The sequence below is a fragment of the Gekko japonicus genome, unplaced genomic scaffold, assembly GCF_001447785.1.
Source record: "Gekko japonicus isolate JY-2015 unplaced genomic scaffold, Gekko_japonicus_V1.1 scaffold247, whole genome shotgun sequence".
Taxonomy (NCBI): Eukaryota; Metazoa; Chordata; class Lepidosauria; order Squamata; family Gekkonidae; genus Gekko; species Gekko japonicus.
Window position 1 is genome coordinate 1,097,294 of NW_015166427.1, and position 20,419 is coordinate 1,117,712.

At 42.9% G+C, this 20,419-nt stretch overlaps 1 protein-coding gene across 1 annotated transcript in view; it reads right to left on the minus strand.

Annotated features, from left to right (window-relative positions):
• The window catches only part of GAS6 (growth arrest specific 6), a 66,835-nt gene that overhangs the window by 20,757 nt on the left and 25,659 nt on the right, over positions 1 to 20,419 (minus strand). Inside the window, exons 3-9 of the mRNA XM_015411758.1 lie at positions 16,665 to 16,689; positions 14,701 to 14,754; positions 7,872 to 7,994; positions 6,835 to 6,957; positions 3,611 to 3,736; positions 2,481 to 2,602; positions 1,821 to 1,939 (exon numbers count right to left, since the gene is read on the minus strand). Coding sequence (XP_015267244.1) covers positions 1,821 to 1,939; positions 2,481 to 2,602; positions 3,611 to 3,736; positions 6,835 to 6,957; positions 7,872 to 7,994; positions 14,701 to 14,754; positions 16,665 to 16,689 — 692 coding nt within the window. The remainder of the gene's footprint in view (positions 1 to 1,820; positions 1,940 to 2,480; positions 2,603 to 3,610; positions 3,737 to 6,834; positions 6,958 to 7,871; positions 7,995 to 14,700; positions 14,755 to 16,664; positions 16,690 to 20,419) is intronic.

Below are 20,419 nucleotides of genomic sequence, written 5' to 3' on the forward strand. Positions count from 1 at the left end.
TGCTCCATCACCGGCTTGAACATATCTGCTAACATTTTCATGATGTCTGCTCCCTCTTCTGATTTTGGGCCGCCATTTTATACGATTGTTTACAGTTTCAAATGGCTTCTCACGGACTCGAAAAATCATCACCTTGATGTCAGCGCTCAAATAAGTCTCTCAAAACAAAATTGCTGCTTATTTCCCTCCTGCCCTCTTCGTTAAGCTTATCTGTCCATTTGCATAAGAGGCGTCCCTCTTTGCGCTCCGCTTTTCCCACGGGGGAGGGGTCGCTTTAAAAATATTCCGTTTATTTTGAACGCACATTCATTGTCGGTCATTTCTCCGACCTCGCTATTCCGCTCGATCTCCAGCGCTTGTCCCAGTCGAATCAGCTTGTGCCCAAGGGCCACACAGTGGCAGGACCATCAGGGCGGAGGGGAGCCTCAATTCTCCAGTATTTAGCCGTCGAAGAGGCTGCCCCTCAAAAGCCCTATGGCCTGGAGCCTATCACAAAGGCTCCGAGTGGGTGCTACTTGAGGTAGCACCCCTCCATACTGCTGGTGTGTGAGTCGCTCCCCCGAGGTCCGGGGAGAACGACCGCCATCGCTGATCCACAGACCAGAAGACCGATTTTCTAAGATCTGTTAAGCATCCTATGGCCTCCTTGTCTGTAAAAAATCAATCACTCTTTATTACACAACTTTACATGAACAGTGACAGAACTGGATGCTGACATGTATGCAACTGGTATGCTGAGAAGTAAGGCGGGTTAAGAATTATGTCTGAAACCACAAAGCATTATTCGTTCAAGCAGAAACGAGTTCAGGAACAAGCAGGATGGGCAACTGTATATATTAACTTCTAAGTAATCCTAAATCCTTAATAAATACTAAATCCTGACTAAATACTAAATCCTTACTAAAGTCTAAGTAACAGCGTTCCGTGCACCTTGGCATCTAGTCATGCCAGCCACATGACCACGGAAACGTCTTTGGACAGCGCTGGCTCTTCGGCTTGGAAACAGAAATGGGCACCGCATCCCTAGAGTCAGATTCGACTGGCTTTCGAGCAAGGGAAACCTTTACTTTTAACTAAGTAATCCCAACTAACAGCAAAATTTTTAAAATGTTTATACCAAAGCAAATCATAATGAATTCAGGGGGATTTGTTATCTGCTAAGCAGACTTAAGAATGCAGCCCCAAATGGTAAACCTGGATTGCAAAATGTGACAAATGGAGATTCATGGAGGTTTGTGGTTCATAGGGTCTCACAGGTTAAAATGGATGCAAGCCATTTCAGCGATTCCTATCGTGCCCCCCCCAACTTTCCAAACACAACCTCCCGAAATCATGTGGAGGGTCATAGATAGGGATGGGCACAAATCTCCGGTATGCAAACCACAAACCAGAGATGTTCATCACGAAATTAGGTTCGTGATGAGGTTCATGGCCATCACTATTTTCAACATCTCCTTTTTAACAGCTGCATAAGGTAAAAGCAGTGGAAAGCACAGCAGGAGAGGGAACGACAGCAGCAAATGTAACTGAGGGGAGTGTTTTCCAGCTAAAAGAGTTAGCACGTGCTCTTGCCGAAGAGGAGCTTCCAGATAGGTGGGAAGTGGAAACCGTGAATGGCTATCATCAGTTGTTTAGGGAAAGTGTTGTTGATTCTTTGTATTTAGTTTATTAAAGTATTTATGCATCACCTTTTCAGCTAACCATGAAGGCCCTGGGCAACTTACAAAAAACCTAATCCTCAGGTAAAACAGTTAAAACAAACAGAAAAATCCCAGACAGAACAGCCACACAACTACTCTGGTACACTTTAAAATGCTTACCTTGTGGGTTGTTTCCTTTTAAAACGTAGTTTGATAATAGGTGTGCCACTAAACATTCTTCCAAGGTAGAGTGACTTAATACTTTTTTCAGCAGCAAAAGATACACAAGGCAAAATATCCTATACAAGGAAAAAACCAAAAACATAGATCAAAACTCCTCAAAACAAAGTGTTGAAAGAACGATGAAAACGACAAGCAATACATTTTCTTTATTTTCTAATGGTGTTAATTTGATGACCGTGTACTCAGCTGGCAGAAGCATGCATGTGTGTGTGTGTGGGGGGGTATAACTAAACCAGGCATTCTTGAAGATGTCACCCAATACATTTCTACGGGCTAGTGCAATGTTAGCATCTGTTTCTAAACCCTGGCTGGGCAAAGAAACATCAGTGCATCTAGGCAAAGGCCAGGTTGCTACAGTGTTCACAGTTAATGTATTTTCTTCCTGAGGAAGCAGGTGACAAGAGCTTAGTTAATGGGATCTTGGTTGGGACCTCTTTGGAAGCAGGTTTCCTGACTGCCACAGGCATACACAGTTCTTATGCCAGCCTTTTACAACTCTCACTGAGACAGTTTTTTCTTCTTTGCACATTATGTGTTTCGGAGCACTGAAACTAAATTCCTCTCTTTCTACTCAGTACAGTAAGAATTAAATGCTACCTCACAGGTATTCATGTCACTGGAAAGCTTAACTCCTCCTCTTCCATTACAGTGGCAGCTGTAACTTCCTGGTGAATTGACACAGGTTTGCTCACAAAGGTTTTGTGCACATTCGTCCTCATCTATACAACACCAACAGAGGGAAAGCAGAGACATTGTTCCTTATATTAATTTTAAAAAAATAAAGCAACAGAAAATGACCCATAAGACAGAAGTGCTCCTAGTGAATGGAAGATCTGACCCCAGACGTAAGGCATTACCCGTTCTGGATGGGGCTGCACTCAAAGTTCTACATTCCCCTGCCTCTATTTCCCTACCCCTGTAAGTTGCATGAGCAAAAAGGGGAAGCTAGAATCCAAGCCAATGTAGAATACTATCAATAAAACAGTACAATTAAAACAGTTATGCTAGAATACTTAAAAAAACCAGCCTAAAACAGCAACACAAAGAAAGCTGAACTCATAACAGTTAATTGATACCTAGGGAAGGCTTTTTATATAAACATGTCTTCACTTGTTGGTGGAAGCCACCAGTGAGAAAGCCCTCTTCCATACAAATGAAGATATCTTGATTAGCAATGAACCCCTTTTTTTGCATCTCAGGAAGGCCCATACAGCATCACTGGAGATAGTTCATATTAGCTCTCTGCCACAGTCATTAAATCACACAGCTATCAAGTCACAGAAAACTTAAACGTTTGTTCTGAAAATAGGCATTATTTAGGGTCAGAAGAATAAACCTGGCCCTATTATAGAGTATAGGGTTGACTGCCAAAGTATCCCTCCCAAAAGATAGTTTGCCAACAAGATTGTTACGAGTCCCAATCATTCTAGATCCTCTTCACGTTTTTTAATTTTTTTAAAAATTGGGCATTTTTCAAGCCATTAAAGATGGTTGAAAATCATGGCAGTGAGTTGGATCCTATGGATCTGTTCCACTAATGGAACAGATTGACGTCTCCTGACATAAGAGGCTCTTCTATTAGTGGAGCAAATACAGTTTTGCATGGATAACAAACATTAGAATTAGCATTCTAGAGGTTAAAATGTAATCTAGTAAAAGAAGAAAACAATATAGCAACAGAATATATCACATATTGGTTTTTCACTGAATACATCCCATTTACTAACCTTGGCAAACCTTTCTCACATCGTCATACTTGTAGCCTTCATCACAAAAGCATGAATAGGAACTTATAAAATTATTACACTGAGCCTCTCCACAAATGCCCGGTGATACCATGCATTCATCTATATCTGAAACAGAGGAAGGGGGGGAGGGACCCAACAGGATTAAAGAAAAATAATCAGAATGTCAACCTCATTTCATTATCTGCCTCTAATATTAAATCCTGGCCCAGAGTCAATTATCCTGCCATGGTCAGAACACAAAAATGGAAGCCGGAAATAACCTTCAGGGTTCCCACAAACAAGAAGCTGGGAAGCTGCTGTAGGCTTTGGATAAAAGCTATTAATTTACAAACAACAAGAAAAAAAATAACTTGAAAATGATAACTGTATAAAGGAAGGTCAGAAATGGTGTGATAAAAAGATCACAGAACTAAGAATTGACAAATCATTTGTTCTGCTCAGGAAATAAGCCAGGAGTTAAAACCAAAACGAGACTTCATCCAGCAAGAAAAATTCCATATATGGAAGTGAGTTTATGCATGGTGTTTCCTTGCACAAGAAGCACAAGCAGTTGTCCATACAAATTCACATCTGCAAAGTGATGAGAATCAGTACAAGGCACCCAGTCTGATTTACACTTGCAATGTAGAGAACATCACCAAACACTCACTCATTGCTGTCTAAAATGCAAAATTTTCATTCGTGCAGTAGCTAACTTGGGACACTTGAGTTCAGTTCCTCGCTCAGTCATGAAACTAGTTATACTAGGTCACAGCTACAATTGCAGCAGTCACTGTCTCTCAGCCTCATCTATTTCTCAGAGCTGCTGTGAGGATAAAAAAGGATAACAACTTCATACATGGGATTCGGAGTTGCTTGAAAGAAAAGAGGGGTTTATTCAAGCCTACAAAATGCCCAGCCCTAGAACCTTTCGAAAACCAGACTCCATGTTACAGAGATTCTGACATCATGGTTTACAGTCCTGTAAATATTTCTGGTAACGAGGAACACCAAAATCCAAGGAGAAGTTTGGCAAAGACGGGTTTTTGTAAAGATTCCAGAGAATCCTGCGGATCAAAAAACAAAGCCAACTGCCACAGAGAAAGGTACAATTGTCACTGTTCAGAAAACACAACAGAAAGTAAGAAAGTTCATGCAATGACATCATAAACTAATTAGACGAATAAAATAAAAAGGCCGTATTCAGCAACACAAATGACAAGAGGTTTGGCTATGCCATATCGCTTTGCAGAGGGAATCTTTAGACGGAAACTGATGAACAATTTAAGCCATAATGAAAAATTTATTAGGGTCCCAGTCACACAGGCCGGAAAATGAGGGGGGGAAGCGTGGCTGTTTGCCCCAGAGCAAAGTAATGTGCGGCTGCCCGATCACACTCCCGTCGAGGTCCCGTGGTTAGGGGGTGAAGTGCCGATCACACGGCTATCCTGCAGCACGGCAAAGAAGCGGGGCGATCACAGCAGCAATCGCTAGGCACTGCTTCCATGGCAAACAGGGGTTTTTTTAACCGAAGTTTGTGCGCATGTGCAATTTGCACATCCTGCGCGACTTGGGGAGAAAAAACCCTTGTTTGCGAAGGAACATCGGTGGGCGCTGGATGCCATGGGATTCCACCGGAAACGCGATCAGACGCCCGCCCTTGCCCCGCAGTGTCCGGAAACTAGTACCTCGTAAGTACTAGTTTTTTAGTCCGCATCTTCGGTGGGACGTCACGGGATAGCCACAGGAGCACTATGCTTCCCAGATGTTGCGGTGTAATCGCGCCCGGAAAATCCGCCTATCATCCATATCTTTAGCGCGGCAAATGCTCTGTGTGACCAGGGCCCTGGCAAAGCCATTCAGGCTAACATATGCCAGCTGCGCAGTTTCTCTAAGAGGGCAGATCTTCCAGGCTTTTCCCTCTGGTAACTGCACTGCACAGAAAACGCTCTGCTTAAAAGGCAAGTATATATTTTTCCTGGAATTGACACACACATAGCTACACCATCTACACTGGTCCTGCACTTGTCCCCACGTGCTATTATAATTCAAATATTTGCTATTATAACTCAATACATCCGAAGCCCAGTTTTTCTGGACAGGCATTACAGAAGGAAACAACGTATCATGAGCTAGCATCACAATATATCAGCAACTTTTTTTGCAGATTATTCGACTTCCTCCAAAAACATTATTAAAATTGTGACCACACCACCTTCATTTAAGATTCTTCTTTTCCTTTTCTCTCTGCCTTATTTTTTTTTACCTCATATTTCCTTTTCCTTCTACAGAATTATTTTTTGATATATGAGAAAATGGGGACAGAGAAAGGATTCAGCTTCTTTGGCCTGCATCCCACAAAATGATGATTTTGTTCTGACAGAAATGTTACATGGCAGCTTACTGGGGGGAAAACCCCAAGAGTTATCATAAACATTTCTACCCTTGTCACCAGAGCATTTCTCTAGTAATTAATCTTAAACCAGATTTTTTACCCCACATAAGTTTTTTTTTTAAGTATACACTGCCAAACCCCAAACATTTCATGATATAATGCAATGCAGTCCAGCAAGATTAAGGTGGGGGGGGGAGACACACATTTGCCAGATGTTGCTTTTCTCTGTGTCAGAGAAAACTGGTTAGCTGGGGCACTTTGGCACAATCCACTACACGATTCCTTTGTGAATCACGCCTTTGCTATGGTGCTGGATAGCTCTTGTGGTATGACTTCAGGCATGCCTGGGCATGAATTCCTGGCTTTTCATAATGAAATCTTAAACCAATGATGTGTGACAAAATAAGAAGCATTAGCAATAGTTTAGTTCAGCATTCAGTGCTGACAAAGTAATAAACGCAATACTGAGTCTCACGGAACCTCAAAGGGTTAGTACATTCATCGAGGCTTAAGCTTTTCTGGACTAGAATCCACTTTGTCAGAGGTGAGTGGGCTCTAAGCCAAAAAGAACAATAAACATGGCAAATATGTTAGTTTTTCAGATGCCTCCAGAGTATTTTCTTCTGGTTTTGATATAGCAGACTGATATGATTATACCTTTGTAATGAATGGAATTTTCACCCAGCAGAACTGGTGCTGAGAGGTTATTCCAACAGTCTGTGCAGCAAACCCCTTTTGTGAAACCCCTCTGGATCTCACAGTGACCACGCAACAACATTCACCTTGGACCTCAGTACACAAAGAAAAAGCTTAAATCACAGTATCTTACCTTCACAAGTTTTGTTGTCTTTCTGAAGAGCATAGCCAGTATGACACGAACAGCGATAGCTGCCTTTCTTGTTTGAACAGGTCTGCTGACAGCCACCATTCTTCTCCAAACACTCATTAATATCTGGATATAGATACAGAATAATTGATTTCAAAATCACACAGGATTAGGAAAAGCATATATCAAGACAATGGGTTGGATCCAATCAGATCCTCAACTAAAATCACAGATGCTCAATACTTTCAACAAATTGATTTAAAATTTTTTGTTGTTGTTTGTTTAAATTGTTACATTGAGTATTTATATTTATTTACATTTTCTCCCCTCCCTCCCTCTCTCCCTCCCTCCCTCTTTTTTACTCATAGTCTCTTCCCCACAGCCAAGGGCACAGAGTCTTAATCTTCCACTGAATGTCCTTCCTTCTTTCAACAAATTGATTTAAACCATCTAGTTTGGGAGAATTTGGGATGATTTTAAATGTTAAACAGAATTTCTTATCAGTATTTATACAAAGGTTAAATCAGATAGCCCAGATTTGGAGGTGCACATTATCAATATGTTGATGACATTCAGCTACAAATGACATTAATTAAGCTTCCAGAAGTAGCTGTGTTTGTCCCTAGATGTCAAATGAATGAGGGTGAACAACCTAAATCCAGATGAGACGGAGATGGCGTTGGTTGTAAAAGCTGATGTCCTGGATTAATTTTTCCCTCTTGTGCTTGTTAAAGCTACTACTAGCAGTTCATGTGCTGGATCTAATCTGTGTTCTGCTGGTGGAAACAGCTGGGAGGATCTCCTTTGGCTACCCAAAAAGGCAGCGCTAGGGATCATGGGGCCTGCATGGCAAAGGCCATGTGGGACACAAGCTATAGTAAGGAGGAGAATCTAGCAAGGCTGAGCAGAAAAGCTGGCAAGATCCAACTCCATCTTTAGAGCTTAAGATTCTTCTGCAACCCACGAAGTTAATAAAGAAAAAACAGACTCGAGTGGTTGTCAGGCATGCAGAACCATAAGCAGCACAGTAACAGACTTACCTACTTCACACCTTTCTCCTTGCCACCCTCCTTTGCAATGGCAAAAGAATGTACCCTTCTTATCTTCACATGTTTTAGTACCTTCTTTATGGCATGGGTTAGGTGAACACTGATCTGGCAGATCTGTGGGGGGGATATCTTTATCATAAATTTTTTAGTCTTGAAATAAAATAGTTAAACAAGAAACCACATCCCTTCCTTCTAATTCTCCACTCAAGGCTTTGCCGCCTCCATCACCAATAAAACTGAATCTCCCTTGGCTCTAGCATCTCCATTTCTCCCCTTCCCCATTTCCCTTCCCCCACTGAAACATAAAGCCTTGGTTTTACCTTTGATTATTTTCTGTATTTTGCTCCCCATATTCAGCCTTTTGCCAAAGAAACTAATTTCACCTTTCACACTGCAACTGCAGCCATTACCCTGTTGCTATGGTGAAAACTGCTATCCACACTCTGATCGTTTCTTGCCTTTACTGCAAAATTTCTCCTTTCTGGGTTCCCATTGTTACACCTCAGTCCCCTCTTCTCTATCCAACACGCAAGAACCAAACGTATTCACATATCTCATTGCTCTGACAATACCTCTCTCTGTCTTCCACCTGGATCCAACAGGCATTCCTCCTCCTTAGTTTCAAAGCCTTCTGGTCTTGTTCCCCCTTAGGGCTGCCAAGTGGGGGTGGGGGGTGGGTAAACCACCGCTTCGGAGGCCCGATTTCCGCTGCCGCGGAATCGGGCCCTGGGGGGAACTCCACCCCCCGAAGCGCAGCGTGGCTGCGTCACCAGAGGTGATGCAACTGATCCATTCCAGCTGGGGAACTTGAGTAGTCTAGCTCCACCACATTCCACCATCCAAATGTCTCCCACAAATTCAAATAATTCTGGTGTTTTTTTCCTTGCTGTTGCTTATACTTAAGAGTGGCCCTCCAGAACACACCTGGCTGATGCTGCCTCTCTTCTCACATCCTTCATCTCTCTCCTCAAAATCCACCTCTTCCACAAAGGCTTTGGCACAGCCCCCAAGTCCCCATTTCCATCCAAAGACATGTCTTATGTGAAATGAATGCATGTTCTTCCCTTGTTTACAGCCATTTCCCCTATGATGAATTTTAATTTTTAAGCCACTCGGTGGAAGAATCTGTCTTCTTGTACTTGTACTCTTCAAAGTGTCATGTACATTGATGGGATTACCAAGTCAATATCACCATTTAAGCTTCATATCCCAATCATTACATCTTCCTTTACTATTATCCGTTAGAAAAGAAAGAGACATTGGCTGCGGTCACACAAGCAGTTTGCAGTGATATCATTGCGGTATCTTTGCAGATTTAAAGAGCATGATCCGAAGACACCTGCCTTCCATGCCCTAGTCATGGCCACACCGTTTTGGCCCGCTTCGGAAGCAGAGTAACCAGGAGCTAGGGAAAGTCCGGTCTTTACCGATGCCAGTGCTCCCACTCCACTTTTCTGGCCATCTGAACTCCCCTCTCCCGAACCGAAGCCAGATGGGAAGTCTGAACTGGCAGATCCATTTCCACCGTGTTTTTTAATAGCTGCTGATATTCGCATAAGTGCATGTATGTGCATGCACCCACCTGTTTTTTTTAGAAACCAACCAGGCCGCACACTCCATGGTTGAGGCGCTGCTGTAATCTGGAGGCCTCACCACCGGATGAGCGCACAGGAAAACCACCCCAGGGTGTGCTGTCTGGTCAGTTCTTCCCACAACAATTTGAACTGGCGCACTTAGAGGCAAGTCCAGACCACACCAAGCCTCCAGTGTGACCACAGCCATTGCATTATAAAGAAAAACACCATTTTTTTCTGTGCTCAGTACAGTAAATCTTTTATTACTCTTCCACATGCTTATCAAACTACTTCCTTAGCACTTCAACATATTGGGCTGAATCCCATCTAAATTGCATGCATGGAAATGTGGCTTCTCTGCTTTCTTCCTCCCAGTGCAGCCTGAAATGCTGCTTCTGAAGTATATGGGACCTCCAGGAGCAGGAAGGAAGGGGGGAGTTAAAGGGCTGCTAGAGGGGAAACCAGCAAAAACTGCTTCCCCCCCCCCCGGGTGTGCAGATCTTTTTCACAGGATCCATCCCATTCTCCCAAAGTAACCAGTCTTAAATTAGCATGAATATACAGCTTTGGTCACAAGTTCAGTTAACTTGTGGCGGGGAGAATTAATTGGTGTATTTCTTAGCAACAACAATCACTGAAGCTGGATAGACATCCTTCCACAGAGATAATTCCACTCAGACAGCAATCATCATCCACAATTTGAGCAGGCTGCACAGGTGCTCGACGATCTTGCACCATTGGTTTTAGGGAGCATGAAACTTGCTTGTACTTTCCAGACGTGTGCTATATAGATCACCCCCGCCCCCAACAGCATACAAAATACGTACTATGTTCTATATGTATTTGCCGTTTTTCAAAGAGAAGAAAAGGAGGTTCTTAGAATGGAGCTGCCAGCATTTTTAATCTGCAAATCAGCAGGCATGTGAGGACCCAGTTCAAAACGGTACAGCACCACAAGGGGAAGGGGTAGACTAAAGCATCTCCCCTTGTGCCATTTTTCTGACCAGAAATGGACTCTTAGCTACTGTTTACCCTGTTGGACCACAAACATACCATTAAGTGCCATTAAGTCACATCTGATTTATGGTGAACCTGGCAAGGGGCTTTCAAGGCAACTGAGAAGGAGAGGTGGTTTGCCATGGCGTTCTCTGCAGAGTCTTCCTTGGGACCTTTCAAAGTCCCAACCCTGCTTAGCTTCTGATACCTTACTAGTTAGGACTATACCATGCCACTTTCCTTCCCACCACAAAATGTAAGGCTACCTATACCAGTGCCCATTCACCCAATGGGGCAAACAGTAGGTGTATGGGAACCATTTCAGGTTGGGAAAATGCTGATGGGTAGTAGTGGAAAAGACCTGATCCGAATTGGGCCTACTAATGCTTACAGTGTGAAGAAAGTAATGAGAATTTTATGCATGGAACTCCCTGGTTTGGTCTTAAACACAGACTGATTTCTCACATATACAAAGAACTATGAACCTTTATTCTTGCAGGTTGATTGCCATCAGCATTATCTGCCGGTGGCGCATTTTGATGGGCATTTCTATTTCTGCCCCTAGCTCCATTCTGTTTTAAAATATGATAGGATTGCAGCTCAGCTGGGAGACAAGCTCTAGGCCTAAGCAGATAGTACTTCAGAAATCTTCCAGAGGAGATAAGAACTTATCTTGAGTCATAGCACAGAGTTCTGTTGTGAGAAAAGGGGGACAAAAACTCTGATTCTTAAGGAATGGTATGTGAGTATACTCTGTTCAAGACAGACATATCTATAATATTTTATCTTGAAACTCAGACTCTGCTATTTGAGGAAGTCTACAACTGAATGGTTAAGCGCTAAAGAATACCTCATCAGAAGGTTTCACCCAGAAAAGTAAGCAAAATCTATTGCTCTTGCAAATCCCTGTAAGCAAAAACTTGGAAGAAAGGTATGCTAAAGCCCTCACAGAAGAGAGATGGAGGTGGAACTCACATTAGCACACACATACATCTGATTTTACTTGTTGTACGGAACAATTCATAATACTTTAGAAATTTGATGAATCTATATTTCTCCCCTACCCCTTTTTTCCTTCTGTATCCCACCCTTTAAAGAGAAAATAAAATAATAAAAAAAATTATTTACAAGCACACACAGCTGCTGCTTCCATTCAGATCAGAATAAATCTATTTGAAATATTTTCTTTGCAACTTTTTATCAATAGGTTTGCATTATTTATCTCTCAGGGTCCACTCACCACCATGGGTCAGTGCTAAGTGATGGTGGCAGTGAATAGGAGCAATATCAGCTGCAGGAACTAGATTGGCAGAGGGAAAAGGGGTCCCACAATGAACTGTCTTTACCGTTTTTGATGTCACAACTACACAAAGGATGACAATGCCCTATTAACTTACTCCCAAGAATTCTTCAGCATAAAATAAGAAGGGTCAGCTAAAAAATGTTGTTCTGGCCAGCGGCTCCTGAGGTTTTTGCTTATTATATGGGGTTGCCCTTGAAGACCACTCGGAAATGACAAGCAGTCCAGAACGCAGCAACTTGTTTACTAACATGAGTCAACTGGACTACTCATATGATCTCAGTATTGCAGGGGGTTCCCCAGCCTTTTTGAACCTGCAGGCACTTTTGGAATTCTGACACAATATGAAGGCAGCAAGCACAAAATGGCTGCCGCAGGAGGCAGAGCCAGCCATACCAGGTCACACAGGAAAGATCCCTGTGGTGGCAGCTGCTGATAAAGCACCATTTTAAAAAGCAACAAAACTCCAGTTGTGACTCAGAAGTTTTGCTGGGCAAAAGCAACACTCGGTTCCACCTACTTTCTAAAAACACTTAGTGGACACATCGAAAGGTGTTAGCAGACACCATGACACTCACGGGCACCATGGTGGCTCCACTGCAATACTGTAACAGTGATATTTGTTACCAGATTGTTCCAGATCCAACTCCAGGTGCTTGTTTTTACCCTGAAAGCCCCTTACCCTCTGGATCCCATATAGCTGCTTCTCTAACTAGGTCTGCCACCTCTCTCCTCATGAAAAGAAGTGAGGACCATAAGGGCAAAAATGTTTTCAATGGCAGCTCCATCATTGTAGAATGGGCTGCTTCTTCTCTTGTACTGTTTAGTCAGCAGTGTAAGGCAGTGCCATTTAGGCAAACTTGTACTGGACTTGGTTTTGTTAGGAAAATGCTGTCAGGAAATAGGGATGCCAGCCTCCTGGGGGGACCTGGGGATCCCCCAGAATTACAACTTCTCTCCAGACTACAGAGAGCAGTTCCCCTGGAGAAAATGGATGCTTTGGAGGATGAACTCGATGGCATTGTAGCCCACTGGGGTCCCCAAGCTTCACCCCCAAATCTCCATGAATTCCCCAACTGGGAGCTGGGGAACTGGGAGCCTACCCCCCTCACCAGTGGCCAGGGAGGACCAGGCAACCCTATAAGGAAACATTAGACATGGTTTTAATGTAGGTCCATGTTCTTGTGAGTCTTACATTATTTGTTTTCAGCTTGCATTGCAAACCACTTTCTATATAGCAGAAAAGCTGTAATAAATAAACAAACCCCATAATTAAGTTGATGCCACATCTGTTAACATTCTGGTAAATCCATCACAATGCTAATAGCCCCTGATTTTGAAAACTCAATGGAGTGCAAACTGCCTCTCTTTTAGGCTGCAAGTTCATACGTTCCTAAGATTACACGATTCATGTCATTGGATACAACGCTAAGAAGTTGGTAAAAATGATCAGCTCCTCACACAAGCCACATTAGATTCCTATGGTTCATTTCCCAGAAGAGATTTTAGATATTGTGCTTGTGGGTCCCCCCCCCCCAGATCATATGCCCAAATACAATTCTAAACAGTTACACCCTTCTAAGTTAATTGACTTTAACAGACTTGGCAGGGCACAACACTGCACAGGATGACATTTTTCATTTCAGTTTTACCCCTCACTGGTCTGTAATAAATTTTAATTCAGGTTTAATTTTTTTTAAAGAAAAATATAGAAAGAACTTTGTGCAATCAAGGCCTGGTGTACACCCATATTCCAGTAAACATTATACAATGTGCCACAAAATTGGGGGAAATTTGAGACAGCATCATGAGGAAACTAGACATCCTCTACTGAAAGAAATTGATGAATGGCATACAGATATACAGACCAGTGCATAAATGCAACAACATAAAAACAACATTTAAAACAATGTTTGCAAGCAGGTCTATACTAGCAGAATAGGAAACAAACTGGGAAGACAGATCGCACCAAAGATTTATCTGAACTGTTGTTTTCTATTACTTATAATTAGGATTTCATTTTAAAATTTCAGAGTATCACACAAAGGTTCAGTTCAGACATCACATGCATCACGGTTTCATCAAATTAAATACAGTTCATGTAATTGCCTGATGAAAAACCACGGTCTCAAGCAAGGTCTGTAGGGCTGGCAATATAAAACCAGACAGTATTATCCAGTGATGGCGAACCTTTTAGAGACCGAGTGCCCAAACTGCGACCCAAAACCCACTTATTTATCGCAAAGTGCCAACACAGCAATTTAACCTGAATACTGAGGTTTTACTTTAGAAAAAACAACTCATACATTAACTTAAGATGAACCAAACAAAGTAAGGAAAGCAATCCCAAATGCTTTCATTTACTTAAAATTATGTGGCAGAGAATTCGACACTTTAATGATGGTCTGGGCCTGGCTGGGGCGATGGCACGCGTGCCCACAGAGAGGGCTCTGAGTGCCACCTCTGGCACCCGTGCCATAGGTTCGCCACCACTGTAATCTGTGAACTTCTTTTTTAACCTGCCCTTTCCCAAACAGCCATTATGCTGATTTAAGTATATTAAATATACCTTACCAAAAAGACTATTAAAACAAAGAGCTTAATCATATACCACATTTTGGAAAAGGAGAAGTAACTGGTATAAAGTGAGCGGAAATGCCCAAACTTTCATGTAAATGAGAACTAAAGCTTTAAATATGGTCCATAACACATCATGTGAACAGAAGAAATGTCCAGAATAACTTTACAACATAATGCCTTTGTCTTGGAAAAACAGAAGGATAGAAACATCATGCCCAACTCTCTGAGGAACAAGAGATCAACATATTGAGAAATGCAAGGAGACAAGGAACAGTGTAAATGAAATTCAATGTGGATTGCAATGACCTGTGATGGACAAAAAAAATAACACTATACTTAATTGTAACATAGAAATACGAAAAATGCTTACTATGCACACATGTATGGAAATCTGGACTTCTTGAGCCATACGTATTAATACATGCTGAAGAACAAAAACAAAATAATTATTAAGCCAGAAGCCAAAACCCCACTAATCTCTTATCTACTGATACTATATTCAGCACAGTTGATTATATTTACATTAATGTTGTACTTTGATTAAACATAGAACTCTAAATTCCTTAAATATATTTTCATTTCGTCTGCATGTTTTGACTCCACTATGTCATTGTTCTCCACCATGTCACTGCAAAGTTAATAATGCTACTCTGTGTTATCAATCTTCTACCAGATTTTACCAGATGCTAAAAGGCTGAACTGCAGACCAGAAGGTCAGTAGTTCAGCAGTTCGAGACCCTAGTGCCACGTGACGGAGTGAGCTCCAGTCTCTGGTCCCAGCTCCTGCCAACCTAACAGTTTGAAAGCAAGAAATTACAAGTAGATAAATAGGTACCACTTTGGTGGGAAGGTAACTGTCTTCCGTGCGCCTTGACCACGGAGGCATCTTCGGACAGCACTGGCTCTTCGGCTTGGAAACGTTGAGCACTGCACCCTAGAGTCGGATTCGACTGGCTTTCGAGCAAGGGAAACCTTTACCTTTACCTAAAAGGATATTAATACCTAGATATTATTGTAGCTAACTGAGAAGAACAAGATTCTGAGGAGCTGACTCAAGATATTTAAAGGATATACTTAGTTACTTGCAGTGCCCTTCTGAGCAGAGTTAAACCCTTCCAGTTCTATTGAAGTCAGTGGGCACACAATGCATAGTTACTTAAGTCCTTTGACTTAAGATGGCACTTTTAGTCTCCCATTTGGCTAACTTGTTGACATGGTCATGGTGCCCCCCCATCTTATTATTTGTTCCTTGACCTTTTGGTTAACTTGTTGACATGGTCATGCCCCCCCATCTTATTATTTGTTCCTTGAAAAATAAAAATATAGTGTTTTTTAAAAAAGAAAGCATATATGACTTTTTTTGTATTTTGTGTGTGTGGTTATGAGCCTGGAAGTCACGGTGACTATTGGCAACCCCTAGTGGGGCTAGGACATTACAGAGAAGTGGCTTGATATTACCTGCCTCTGCATCCTGGCCCTGGTATTCCTTGGAGGTCGCCCTTCCAAGTACTTGCCAGGGTCAGCCCTGCTTAGGTTCCAAGATCTGATGAGATCGGGCTTGCCTGGGCTATCCAGGTCAGGGCAGCATATATGAGTTTTGTCAGGACTGTCGTGTTTACGTGCTTAACGCAAGTACACTAGGACAATAATAAGTCACACATTTTCAGTGACCAGATGTATATGGGTATTAGCGTTTAGGGGTATTCAAGTGAAAGTACTGTAACATATCGCTACAAGAGATGGAATATCTTAGGGAACCAAATAAAACATCAGCATGGAAATACTCTTATGTACCAGGGGGGAATGTTCCTGCAACATTTCCTGGGCCTGGAAGTGCCATCTAAAATCCAGTCAAGTAGTCTTGAATACCAACATTGATCAACTGGTGGAGAGGCGGGTGCTTGCTCACCCGGCCTACAAACAAATGGTGTTTGCTAATCAAGAATAACCAGTGTTTTTCTTGTTTAAAAAGGTTGCAATGATTTCCACCAGTCTTCCCCTCAGGACTTGGGAGAGTGCTGCAAAACGGTGCTGATACTCAGTACCTGGCAAGTACCACCACACACAGAAAAAAGCCCTGAGAATTACCAGCTCTTCTCTGGATTGGACTTTACAGTTCAGCATTTGGTGAAAACAGAGATCAAACATGCTTCGCTACATGCTTTCACACCATTCTGAACCACTGCTAGTGTATTAAAAATTGCACTTTTTTTTAAACCACAAGAAGCAATACGGTTAGATTTAAAAAGAGCTATGCTGCCATATAGCAGGGCCTAACAACATACAAAAAAGCCAGCACCACCAAACATTGAAAAGGTGTTAACTGCAACTCACCCAAGTATTTCGGGTAAAAATAGTCCTGTAGGAGAAACAAAAGGAAAGAGTTTTATTGGAAATATACATTTTATCTGCAACTGCATTTATTAAAATGGCTACTGAGAGTGACACTAGGCCTTTCCTTAAAGAGAAGGGGAAAGCATCTCCTCTCGCCCTCCTCATTCCCGAATATTCCAAAGTTGCTTGCTACAGCTGTGGAATTAATATTCATAAACAGGAGTTACTTTTAATGGAATTTAGGACAGACCTTGAAGCAATAGTTAGGTCCTGACAAATACTTAAAGCTTACCCTAACTCTGACTGCTTCTTTCTAGCAGCCTGGAGCACAAGACCAGCCTTAAAAGTGAGCCACAGAACCAAACAGCACTTTATGTAGTAGTGAAATAAAGCAAAATTATTTTCTAAGACTTTTAGTTCCCAATGACTGACAGATAGTGGCTGCAGTGAGAATGCAGCAAAATAAGAAAGAGAACAGAAAACGTGCAGTACAAAGAAGTGGTAATAGCAAGCTTGCGGGGGGTCATAAGGCACACACCCCGCCCCCAATGGTCCCGGCCGCCACCGCCGGCCTTGCAGCTCCACTGCCAAGCCCCATGAGGGGCCCGGCGGTGGACCTGCAAGGCCAGCGGGAGTGCAAGGAAGCCCCGCAAAGGCCCTCCCTGGCCCCAGGCAGGCAGGGGTGGGGAGAGGCTGGGAGGAAACAACTTACCCTCCCTCTTCTCCTGCCTCCTCCTGGCTGAATGAGGGCCAGAAGCGAGGCAGCCGGAAGCAGGGGGCGGGGCTTCGTCATGTGCCCCGCCCCCCGTACCTCACCCGGGGGAGCTGCGATCCCCCGCGAAATGACCTCTGGTGGCAACAGTGCAGTTTACAGTTTACATTCTATTGCACCACTGAGCAAAGTCAGAAGCCTTCCTCCAGCATAAGGAGACTTCCACCAGTTTAAGTGATTCTTCTGCACATGGAACAACCACTTGTGTTGGCAGAGGCGTCCTCAGACTGGAGGAAACTAGGGTAGGATACATGCCCATTGTATGTACTTCCATGGGTGGGGGAGGGAGACTCAAGGCAAAGGTGCTGGAAAACTACACCAGGATTCTGACAACAAGATTCTATAAACTATGTTTGCAGGATAGCCCATTATTTATTGTTTTGTTAAGCAGTGAAACCTGAATCACATGTTATAAAGCACAGGGAAGCTGAAATTTAACTAAAAGATCACCCTTGCTGCATGCTTTTTAAAAGTCTTTTCTGGGGTATTTTTTCATATGTCCTTGCATGCGTGCGCACCTGGAAGTCATGGCGACTCTGGTGACTGACTGTGTGTGCACTTGGAAGTCATGGTGACCTCTGGGGACTGTCCCCTATTGGGGGCCTGGAGGATATTCAGAGAGGCGGCTGAATAAAGCCTGCTCCCACCTTCCAACTGCTGGTATTCCAAGGAGGTCTCCCATCCAAGTACTTTCCAGAGTCAACCCTGCTTAGCTTCTGAGATCTGACAAGACTGGGCTTGCCTGGGCTCCCTTGCTGCAAACCCAACATTCTGTTTTTCGTATGTGCCAATAGTCAATTTCTGTGGTTCATATTAATAAGATCAGCCTGTAATTCACACTCTATGAATCCATAATAGTTCTATGACTGTAAACTGGACTGCTCTGAAGGCAGTCAGGTGCGGCTTTCGATTATCTGCAAATCTTAAATAGTTATATTTACATTTGGAAAACAAACAAGAACTGAGTTGGAAACAATCTCTTGCTGCATGTGACATTTCACGTTATGAAGGCTTCCAGAAACACAGGTTCCTGTTCATTTTATACCAGAAAGATTAATTTGGCAGGAAGAGTAAATTCCATCCTACCACTGGAAAATGTTAGTTAAGATCAAGATGATAATATTGTTCAGAACGAACATGGGCTTATCTTTTAGAAATTATTATTCTTATGCAAAAACACTACACATGCAATAAGATGCAGAGGTCTGCTATAAAATTATGGAAGTACAATCCTATACTTCGTTTCCCATCCCTTCAAGGTTGTGCAACCAGAATTTAGCAAAGGCATGCATTAAATGCTACATCCATCTGCAGATGAGGACTTCAGAACTGTAAATATACTATAAATAAATATACTGTAAATAAACCACTTGAGCCACCGCAGCTCCTTAAATATACTATAGCATGTTTATAAATATCAAACTGTGTATATGAGTCATGAAATGTAAGAAGCTAATAATGACAGAAAAGGTGTTTTCCAACACTGGGCTCCTTTTCACGAGACTGGACTCCTTTTCACGAGACTAAGGGTTTGATCCTATGCCTTTGTTTTGTGTGCACTTCTTTTTATCCACTTCAGAGGTGATCCTCTGCCGTTTAGCTGCTTCCTGTAGGCTTAGGCTCCTGCACAAAACTAATGTTTTCCAAGGAAATGCCTGAAGTGCCTAGCATGGAGAAGAATATGCTCCACAGCAGAAGACCACCCTCACAGTGGACAAAAAGAAGTGCATGAGGAAATAAGGATCCAAGCCTAAATCCTTATTTATTTATAACTGTGGATTATTCATGGTTTGGGTTGCCCTGAAAGAACATAAAATTCTGAAGACCAAACAAATACATGCAAATGTCTGTTAATGGAAACACCTGTAACTTTCTCACATTTAAAAAAATGGGGGGGGGATCCTCCCAAAAGATCTCAAGTTGGGAGCAGTGGGGAAAGTAGATGCTCTTCTTTCTCCACTAAGGGAAAACAAAACAACATCGGGGGAGTGAGATTGTGTCTGGGGAAGAAGGCCACTGAAGACAAAGTTCGAGTCCAGCGGCACCTTTAAGACCAGTATCTCATACCTTGAAGCTCATACCTTGAATAAAACTTTGTTGGTCTTAAAAGGTGCCACTGGACTCAAAATCTGTTTTTCTGCTTCCGACCAACATGGCTGCCCCACCTGGATCTATCGCCAGTGAAGACAGTGTGAAGTGTGCATGCACACACCCACATTGCTTCTCTGTTTAAATCCAGAGCCTCCCGAGGCAGCTTTTCAAATGAAAAAAATACGCTACTTATATACTTCTCTATGTAAGATCTAGTGAGGCCTTAATATCATTTAAACTCATTTATTTAAATACTTTATGTGGCGCTTCTTCCCGCCACCAGCCAGCTGGCCGGCGGGGAGGGGGAGCCCCGCCCCCAAAAGCAACCACCCAGCCACTCTTACTGCAAGATTTAAAGGGCCCTCCAGCTGGCCCTTTAAATCTTGCAGGAGGGAGGGAGGAAGAGGGGTGGCCATGCACACCTACACACCAAGCCGCGAATTCACGGCTTGGAGTGCAGGCGTGAGATACCTCCCTCCCCCTTCTTCACAACAGCATTTAAACGGACCCTTTGAACGCCATTGGGAAGAAGTGGGGGCTGTGCGCCTGCTCTCCAAGCTGTGAATTCATGGCTTGGGAGTGCAGGCATGTGCAGGGGCCCCCTCCTCTTGCCAAAAGTGTTTAAAGAGACCCTTTAGGTGATTTTGGCAAGAAGCAAGGGGCGCAGGTCTCCAATGTGATCATGTCACTTCTGCATGATGTCATCATGTAGGGGAAGTCCCCGCCCCCTTCAGTAACACCCTCCAAAGTCCCCCACCAGGGACTTGAAAGGACCTGGCAACCCTAAAGAGGAAGGATTTAAAACACAGCCGATCTCTTTCCTTACATATGAGGGCTAGCAGCTTATGGTGATTAAGGGCATGAGCTAAAAGCTGCAGTTCCTAGTTCCAAA